Below are 10,012 nucleotides of genomic sequence, written 5' to 3'. Positions count from 1 at the left end.
TCACCCTGTCTGACTAGCTTGTGTTGAGCATTTGTTGTGACGGAATTACAAAGCCAATATAGGATGGCTGCTTTCAACCCGCTGATAAGAGCTTTGTGCGAGTGTGCATCTCCGTCGTACTAATTTGCAGCACACATATGCTGTGACTGGTCCAGCCTGCAGAGAGGGATCATTATGTTTGGATCACATTGCTCATGTTGTTTAGCCTTTTGCTGGCAGAGCCTGAGTTGTTAATTACTGTTTTGCTAGTGTTTTTAACACTGAACAGCTTAAGTACACGACTTTCACCTGGGTTCTAGACGTTTACCTTCAAGCCAACAGCCACCCCAGCAGGTTAGGACAGGCAGGCTTTAGATTTGCTTTTCTACACATCTCTGACATTGTGATGGGAGAAAAGCACTTGTTGAGGGATCCCAATTAGGCAGGCTATGACTAGCATCTGTGGTGTAAGGCAAAGCGGGCCTGAAGGAGCTGGTATGGCTACAAACGTTTCCTCAGCTATCTGGGCCACAGCGATCCTGCGTTTGCTACAGCTCTTTTCCTCGTTACCGTTCCACCGATTCCTTCCCTGCGGGCTCCTTTACACCGGTGGTGCCGTGCGGGGCCAGGCGCCCCGCTCCTGGCCGGCGATGCTGTTGAGACGAGGCCGCGGCCCGCGCAGGGCCAGGCCGCCGCGGGGTCCGGCACCCGTGGGCCGCACGGGGCGAGCGCGTACCCCGGTGCTGGGGCCACTCCAGGGCGGGGGGGCCCGGCCGTCGGTCCCGACCGCTGGGCCGCCGCGGGCGGGCGGGGTGGCGGGCAGGGTCCCTGGGGCCGGCGGCCGCGCTGCGGCGGCCCCGCTTGGCGCCGGCGGCGGGTGGCTGCGGGGGCGGCCGGCACCTGGGGGGCGGTGGCGAGGGGCGGCCCCGCGCGCCCGGTGGAAGGCGGCGCGTCACCCCCCTGACGTCACGGCACCCCCGCACCGTCGCCACCGTCTGACAGCCTCCACCGGGCGCGCGGTGCGTGCGGCGCGAGCGGGCAGGCGGGCACCCCGCATCGCCCCTCGGCTCCCCTCGGCTCGGCTGCCCTCGGCTGCGGCGCCGCCCTCGCCATGTCGGTGGCCGGGCTCAAGAAGCAGTTCCACAAAGCGACCCAGGTACTCCCCGCCCCGCGGCGGCGGGCGGGCGTGGGGCGCACGCGTGGGTGCGCGGTGCGGGGTTATGCCCGGCTGTGCGCCCTGCGCCCGTGTGCGTGGGCATGCACGGGTGTGCGAGGCGCACGAATGTGCGCGGGTGTGCGAGGCGCACGAGTGTGCGTGGGCGTGCACGCGTGTGCAAGGTGAGTGCGCTTGGACGGATGTTGTGCACGGGTGTGGGTGATGTGCGCGCGCACGAGTGCGTGAATGTGTACGGGTGTCCGTGGTGCGCGCGTGTGCGTGGTTCACAGGTTTGCACGAACGTGCACGGTGCGTGAATGTGCACGAGTGTGGGTGGGTCTGCACGGGTGTCCGGGGCTTTGTGTGAGTGCGCAGGTTTCCCTCAGCGAGTGGGCTGTGCAGTACACGCGTGGGTAGGCCAGGGGCTGCCGGCCGGCCGCATCGCCGCCCCCCCCCGTCGCCCCCCGGCTCCGGCAGCGCTGCGACAGGCGGGCAGGGGCTCCCGGGGCGCGGGAGCGGGCACTGAGCTGGCCCGGCGGGCCGGTGGGGCACGGCGGGGCTGTGGGCAGCCAGGGTGGCCGCGGGCCTCGGACCTTCGTTACCGAGGGCTGCACGCCGTGTTCCCACTGGCGAGCCTGACTGTAAATCAGCAATAAACATTACCTTTTTGTTCTGTTTTCCGGCTCCAGAGTACAGCTGAAATCTGAATGTTGAGGTTTGGTCCTGTTGCTTTAGGCACAGTGTGATATTGCAGGAAGGTCAGAGTGGATGCTTCACCAATCTTAGAGTTGTTTCATAATACAAAATCTCTGTGTTGTATTCTGTAAGGGTACTGTTTCTGAATTAGGTTCTGACTCAGCATGCTTTGGCGATAAATCTAAAATGGTTTCATAGAAGTCAGGGGAATTTTTTTGGAATTCAGAGTTTTGAGAACAAGACCAGCGTTATGTGACTTTTTTGTGGTTGATTTTTTTTTGTTTGTTTTTGTTGGTTTTTTTTTAGTTTGCTTACAACTAAGTACAAAAATCCTGGTTATTTCCTACTAATTGTGTTTGCAGGCGTCTTCAGGTACCAGTCTTGGTCACTGTAAGCGGTCTGTAGGTGCAGGCATGCAAGATGCAGCAGCTGTTACGCTTTCAGCACCTGTGTTTTTCCCTTTGTCATCCATCTCATCTCTTGTTGCACTGTGGGGAAACGTTACTGAAAGAAAAATTCTTAATACAAGCTCTCATCCAAATTCTGATTCTCAGTGCCTTGCATTCGCAGCAATACCCATTATGATTCTAAATGCAGTGGGATATGTCAGGTCCTGCAGGTGCTCATGCAGGCATCAAATGACATTGTGTCTCACCTTTCATACCACATTGAGCTGCATCGTTGTTAAAGTAAGCTTCACAAGAAACCGGCTGTACTCATGACAGATGTAGGAAGGAGCAGTTAAGGGTATCTGAGCCCATCCTGCAGTGCCCATCTGCTGCTGCTGCTGCTTTGTTATTTCTCCCCCCACTACCTACAGTGCTATCAGAAGCCCAGGAATCATCATTGCGGTACTGAGTTCTGGTAGTTAAGAACTACATGTCTGTGTTATCCACATTTAGCAAGCAGGCAAGCTGAAGTTCACTTTTTAATAACAGAAGTCTCAGTTCGCTATGATTGTAAACTAATGACCATGCCTCCACAGCAGCAGAGGTAAACATCTTTTTTGGAGGGCCCATGGTGTGAGAGGTCTGTGCATGCTGTTCTGTCCTTCAGACGACACTCCCACACTGATTGTCAGCAATAATGTCATTTAGAAGGAAAGGTTTTAGCTGGCTGAAACCAAGAAACTATGTTTTTAATGCCAGATTTAGCAGCCTGACATCAGATGACCCAGGAATTTTTGGGCCCAGCCTTGACTTTCACAGACTGTGTGTATGCAGGCCATGAAGACGGGAATGACTCACAAGTAGGTTGCGAGACTGATCTGTTTATTGGCTTGTTTTCAGTATGAGTGAGAAATCCAGGACTTAGTTGTGCTGACCTTACTCTAGGGAGTAATCCTTTTGGCTAGGGGTTAATCCCCAGGTGAAACATGGATTGACATTGCTGGTATGAATGAAGCTTCCCAGATAGGACCAAAGTTTGGAAGTTTTAAAAATTCTCGATTATCCCTTTGGTTCTTATTCATGTAAGCACATGTGTATGATGTGCTGTCATAATAGAGCCCTAAATCATACCAGAAACAATTTCAAGTTATTTCTCAGGTTGCTATGTTCTTTAACCCAGTTCGGCATTGTGAAGTCTTGAAGTCTTTGGTTTAGTTTCTTTATATCTTTAATGCTATTTTTCTTGTTGTAATGTCAGTACCCCTTATACACAGAGAGTTTATGATCATGAGTGTACAATATTGTTAATACAAAATACAGTTCCAGTTAGAAGTGTAAAGATTTGTGGCCCAATTTTAATGTTCTTAAGAAGTTTTTCTCTCATCCAGAAGCCCACTTTCCATAGCACAGCTTAAAATTATGTGACTTCTGTGTCTGGATTATTTTATACAATGTAAGCATTTTGCTTTCATTCATCGTTTTCTGACTTGTAAAATGTCAAACTAGCTTGCATGAAATAGGGCCATTCTGTTTTTTTTACTAGAAGCCATGCTGAAGAACTTAATGCCTGTCAAATTCCGTGCACCGACTGCAACAGCAGGGAGTCATTGAAAAACAGGAGGAAGCTGCTCCTTCCAGAATGAGTGGAGTGTTCACCCTTTTGCCTTTCATAAAAACTTCAATGGTTTTACCTCTGTGTGGCATCATAAAGTTTAGACAAAATATTCCTGAATTTGTAAAAGGAGGGTCAGCCTGGAAGTAGTGACATTCATGCAGAATTGCAAGGTGTTAGATTGACAGGTATGGAACAGGTTAGATTATTAACTACTTTATCCCAAATCTGGGTTCTTCACCTGGCATGCAAGAACCGATCCACACACAGAGTCGCAATGCTTGTTTATTGCCTGTCTGTGCAAAGATGGGTGCTAGGTGGTAAATCCACAAAGCTAGTGCACCTCTTAACACATGGTGAAACATGTTATACTCTTTGAACATTTGTTGATAATTATGTTTAATCACACTTAATTCTCGGTTGTTCTAGGAGTATCTTCATTTATAGGTATAATACTCTTGCGCATGTTCTGTGGAGAGGGGGCTTTGTTAGTAGGTGGCTGTCTTTGCTCCAGGGTGGATCTTTTAGTATGCCAATTAGGGTAATTTAACATAGTTCAAGAAATTTTCTGTCTGGTCTCATTAACCATTTCTCCTGGTGTTTATCTCGTTATTTCTTAGCTTGACATATTTATGGTGTCTATTCCTTCTCCCAAGGCCACGTCTTGTTAACTGTTTGTAAGGGTTAATTAATATCCTCTGTTTTTCAAGTTCTTTCTTGGTTTTCATTATAGATATTGACTTTTTTTTTTTTTTTTAATAAATCATTCTTGTATAACTGTTACCCACAGAACACTTAGGAAGAAGTAACGCTATTTGAATGTTAACTGTGCTGCTGCAAATCTGTCAGACATCCTGCTCCAAAGGTTTTTTTTCTAGAAATGGGCAGCTAAGTGGTGTGCCACCAAAAGGTCCCTTTTTTATTTAGGCTTGCAAAATCCTCTGCCATTAGTGCTATGTCAGTGTGACCAAGAAGACTGTTACTTCCTATAGGTCTGTATACAGTTTTAAAACCACCAGAGTAATTTTGGGTCATACAGATTTGACAGTCTGGGGCATTTGAACAGAGTTGTTTTAAAATAGCGTGAGCTTTGTTTCCACATGACTGCATTCATTGTATAATATGGCTCTTGTGAGGCACAGTCAAGACTAAGCTTTCAGAAAATAATTTCATACAGAAAGAAGTGAACAAAACTCCTGGGAATGGCCACATCCAACTTTCCCCTGGGAACCACTGACATTTAAACATCAGTCTGAATGTGGTGATTTGAACAAAAAGGCCTGTAATATGATTTATTTCCTACCACTGTGTTCTGCTTTTATGATAGAACATGATTTGTCTTAACACTAGGACAGAAGTCGCCAGTTTGCACAGTTTTATAGAGAGACAGGTTTATTACTGACAGAAACAGCTGAAGACACAACTTCTACTCCACTCGTAGTTGTCAGTAACTTGTTACATGCCCTGGTTTTCGGGTGGAAAATACCATGCTTCCTCTGTAACAAGGCAGCCTGTGAAGAGCACAGTGAGCGACTGACCCTAGTGTTTAGTAAGAAGCAAATGAGACTCCTGCCTTGCTGTGGTATTACCCACATCATGGGGATTCCGCATTGATTCAGATCTGTCTATATAGGTTCATTCACAAAGAAGAGCACATTAGGGTTGAAGCAGAGTTTGAAATTGTTGATAATCTCTTTTGAAAATGCCCTGGAAGAGTGTCTGGTTAGTGTGGATCCAGCAAACCTTCTGTGTGGACCACTATAAACATGAGAGTAGTTCCACTGAAATCAGTGGGAATATGAGTGTGACAGAAATTCATCACCTTGTCAAATGATTTTTATGTTGTGGTTCATCTAGCTGAATGTTTGTTAAATTCGTTGGTCAGAAATGTGTAAAATATTTTTCACTGGGGTGAGGGAAGCAATCCCTTATACACAGCATGCGTTCCACATTTGCTAAACTCTCAAACTGCAACAAACCAATTGATATACCATTCCTTTCGTATTGATAGAGAATGTGGACAGTGATGTGTTGATACCAGTATTTCCCTAAATCCCCATCAAGTCCCATATTCATATATTCCTGACTGTCCCACGGTGTTGAGTGGGACCTGTGCATGCTTGTCACATGGATTTTTCCAGTAAAAGCACGTCCCGTGGCTTTTCCATCTGACTGTGACTGAAGCTGGGCTCACACTGGGTCTGCCTGTGTCCTTCCATGTTTTGCCTCAGCCTTGCCCAGCAGGTTATGCTAGTTCCCATGTATGTATGTGAGCTGGTCTGTGAAGCTGGACAATGCTGTATTTTTCCTGGTGTGTCTGCTGCACTGTGTGTTGCTTATGTTGGGTGCAAAAGAGCTCCATCCTCCTGTGGTGAGGAAGCTTGTGAGCAGGTAGAGGAAGGAGAGCCATTTGCAAGGTGGTGTGGCTCTCAGGATAGTGCCCAGACTGGGTATTAGAGACTTCTCTTCAAGAGCCATGTACCACCAACAGTCTGTTGGTTCTGTCAGTGCAGAGTGGTACGTTTTGAGATGAAGGAAATTTTTGATCTGGGAATAAAGACTATTTTTAGAGGAAAGCATTTACTTAGCTGTGGAGGGAATTATTTCTGCGGCAGGTAGGGGAGACTCTTTCTGTTTGTGCACTCTGGCTTGATTGCCAGATACAGTATTCACATTTGGCATCATTCCCATGTGGCCCTTTATTGATACTACATAATTGAAAGGGTGAAAAATTGACTGTAATCTAAATTGCCCTTTGGTTGGATGCTGTGTAACCCTTCTGAGTTGTTGATGGCCTAAAAAGCCTGTTCCAGTTTCTAACCCTGTTTCTGAATCTAATTGAAAGAACTGTTGCTTTGTGTACAAAAAATATAATAGCTTGTTTAGGGGGTAGGATTTCTCAAGCACCTGTTGCTACAGTATCTTTCCAACTGATATATGCAGTTTCCGGTTTTATGTATAATATGTATGTATATATAAAGCTGGAGCACTGATTGACGCCCATCTGCAATTTTTCTCTCAGTGATCTGCGGAGGCAAAGAATATCTGTGGAAGCGATGCTCAAAACACAGCCTGCATCAGATTTTTTATTTGTTATCTTGACTTTCATCTTTGCTGGAGATGTTACATAGCAAGGAAGAGCTGCTGCTCTTGTGCATTCATGCAAAACAGTGTCTTTAACACTTAAGTGTGCCCTGGTGACCATGACTAACATACTGATTGATAGTGTGCTTTATGAAGGTGCTGAAGCAGTGCAAACAGGTTTAACCAAAAAAAAACCCCAGATTTTGCAGTGGTTACTGTGCAGAACATTCTGTAGTTCTACATGCTGTGGAGTGCAGATGGAAGGGAGGTGCCGGGTTGGTCTTAGACATTTGTTATGGAGGATGGAGGGTTGAGGGGCTTGAACATATACTGTCATGACCTATTAGTGTGACAGTGAAGTCTTTGACTTTTAAAAGCTCAACAGGAGGGAGGGAGTTGAAAATCTGCTTTGCAGGCCACAAGGGACTGTTGCAACTCTGTAGTGCATCTGCAGAGAAATTGCAAATCGACAGCATTGGGTGGAAAATGCCCTGATGAAGCAGGCCCATGGCCCAGTGAAAGTGTGTGGTACTCTCAAGGGCAGCTGAAGCATCTTTTCAACAATCTTTTCTCCTGCAACTAAAAATCTTTGTGCTGCTTTCTGGCAATTTCTGTGACTGTGGTCTTCATTTTCTTCTCACTTAGTGGTCCCTGATGGACAATGGTGGTGCCAATTCTGTCTTAAATATCTGTAGGTGTGCAGACAAAAGAAAACTGAGCGACAGCATGGTATTATTGTGACGATCTTTGCCACAGCAGAATTACCTAGCCTTCAGTGCTTGTCTAATCCTGCACTTAATCCTGGAGACAAAATAGTAGCTTTTTTAAACCCGAGGTTACAGCACATGTCACAGGAATCCATCCAATCTGTCACAGAAGTGATGGGAATTAAAATAACCTTTTTTTCTTCTGAAGTGAAAAAAGAAAGGATGGAAATTCATATATACTGTGCAAATGTTTTTCATAAGCTTTCCCTTTATGGAGTCTCTGTAGACGTGCATAGGAGAAAATAAAAAATGAGAAGCGGCTGTTTGAAGTTCAGCATAATTTCAGCTTGTCTGTGGATGGAAACCACCGTGGCAGACCTGGACAGAGTGAGTCATGTGTATGTAGCTGTAACAGATGTATTACTGATGGTGCTCTTGTGCCCATGATGGAGGGCGTATCTATATAACTAAATACTGTTTATTTCCTATTACATAGACTGAAATTGTTAGCTGAAGTAGTCGTTGCAACATCACTTGGGTCACACCAAGAAGCAGCAGCAGTGTAACCTTGCTAGTGGCAGCCTGTAATGGTGGCTTGGTGTGATGCCAGAGGGGCTCCTGAAAGAACGAGAAAGTCAACCACTGGCTTGGTTAAGGGGCCTGTCACCAGAGGAGGGCTGGTGAAGTAAATATGCCACTGTTTCAAAATAGATAGGTGCCACGCTGGGTTCATGGTCAGCAAAACAGCAGGTATCGTATTGATGTGATTTCCCATTGGGCTGTGTTTTGGTCATACGTTCCTTGGGTTTGTTATCACTTTGTCAAATGGGGATACTGTACCGAATCCTTTGTAAGCAGAAGTTCTAAAATAGAGAAAAGTGTTGGCTTTTCCCCCTGCTGTGATGGCAGAAAAGCACTTTACACTGTTAAAATGTTTATATCCTCCTCTGCCTTTTTTTTTTTTTGTGAATTTGATTTTTTAGTCATTTGTGTTATTTATGTATTTATCTACCAATTGTTAATTTTTTGATTGCCTAAATTGCAGTTCTTACTTGCCGCAAAAGGTCTTTAAATATTAAAACAGTTTATCTAAACATTTTAAAATAGGGCTTGTTTTTCACCTTTGTATTAAGAAATAGGTATGGTGTTGTGCAGTAACAGGGAGGATACAATTTATTTTCCATTTTAAAGTGTCCTTGAGCATTAGACATCATTTCTGATCTGCTTCTGTGGGGAAGAGTGCCACCACAACAAAATAGTGTGAAAAGGGGTTCAAAAAGGAATGAAAGTTGTTGGGTTTTCTTCCTTAGAAAGAAAATTCTGGAAATTATTCTTGATTTTATCTTTCATGTCTTTCAGTAGACTTAACAGCTCTTTTAAGCAAAACTAGCCAATTAGGTACTTTTGCTGAGTTCTGTTCCAGTCTGTACAATTTTCAGTCTTCAAGATATATGCCAAAAAATCCTTTTCATGTAAAATCAATCTAGATGCAGCAAACGAGTTAATAATTCATAAGGTATAAATGTCAAAAATAATGCTTTTCTTTCAGATGAGTCACTTAAGAGTTTGTCTGTCTTGGAAAGTTATAGCATCATCGTCTAAGGACTGAACTTGACGTGCTGCAATTTTACAAGTATAACTCTAAAATGGATGGATTTCATTCTCCCAGTAGATGAACAGCTTTTCAGCTTAATTGATTTTGTTTGGAAAGGGATCTGAGGACAGCCAACTAGGCCCCGTCCTTCCATTGGAATAAGAGTGTTTGCACAGAGCTGGCCAAGGCATTAAAGATGACCAGTTCGTGTATTTTTCTCAACCAGTTCACCAGCTGAATTTGTATTTCTCTAGGAATGCTATCTTTGGCGTCAAATCAGAGTTAGTTAAATGTGGGTCTGGCTTAAAGTGAAAGGAGGTTTCAGTACTTACGAGCAGGTCCTAACTGAGCTGTCTGTTAGTTGCTTCATGCCATTTTTTGCATTGTCAGGAACAGATGGAATTTGATTTTACTTTCTGCTGTAATGAAAGGAAGTAAGGATGTTTAAAACAGAGCTGAGGCACAAGGAAAGTTCAACAACTTGCAGGTATTTTTAGCAACCAAAACCTTTGAATGTGGCAATGTGCCTTGACATGCAGAATATATATATATATATACATATATATATATACACACACACACGTGTATATATGGTTTACTGATTAGACTCTGTCATCCAAGGAGCCTTCCACTAGCATTAACACGTGGAAGTTTGTCTCAAGAAGGATGGCTAGATCTTATGGTACTTCTGTTACTTAAGTTTAAATTTGTTTTTTAAACTATGACCATACTGCTCTGAGGCTGGCAGGGAAGTCTCCTTCCTTTTCCACAAAAGTGCTGAAAACCATCCTGCTG

General features: G+C 45.0%; 1 protein-coding gene across 1 annotated transcript in view; it reads left to right on the top strand.

The window, feature by feature from the left end:
* The first annotated feature begins 940 nt into the window (after nucleotides 1-940).
* The window catches only part of SH3GL2 (SH3 domain containing GRB2 like 2, endophilin A1), a 101,892-nt gene continuing 92,820 nt past the window's right edge, over nucleotides 941-10,012 (top strand). Inside the window, exon 1 of the mRNA XM_037373590.1 lies at nucleotides 941-1,135. Within this exon, the coding sequence (XP_037229487.1) occupies nucleotides 1,091-1,135 (45 nt within the window). The 5' untranslated portion in view covers nucleotides 941-1,090. The remainder of the gene's footprint in view (nucleotides 1,136-10,012) is intronic.

The sequence above is a fragment of the Falco rusticolus genome, chromosome Z (genome assembly GCF_015220075.1).
Source record: "Falco rusticolus isolate bFalRus1 chromosome Z, bFalRus1.pri, whole genome shotgun sequence".
Classification (NCBI taxonomy): domain Eukaryota; kingdom Metazoa; phylum Chordata; class Aves; order Falconiformes; family Falconidae; genus Falco; species Falco rusticolus.
Note: the sequence above shows the minus strand (reverse complement) of the source record. Positions and strands in the feature narration are given on the sequence as shown.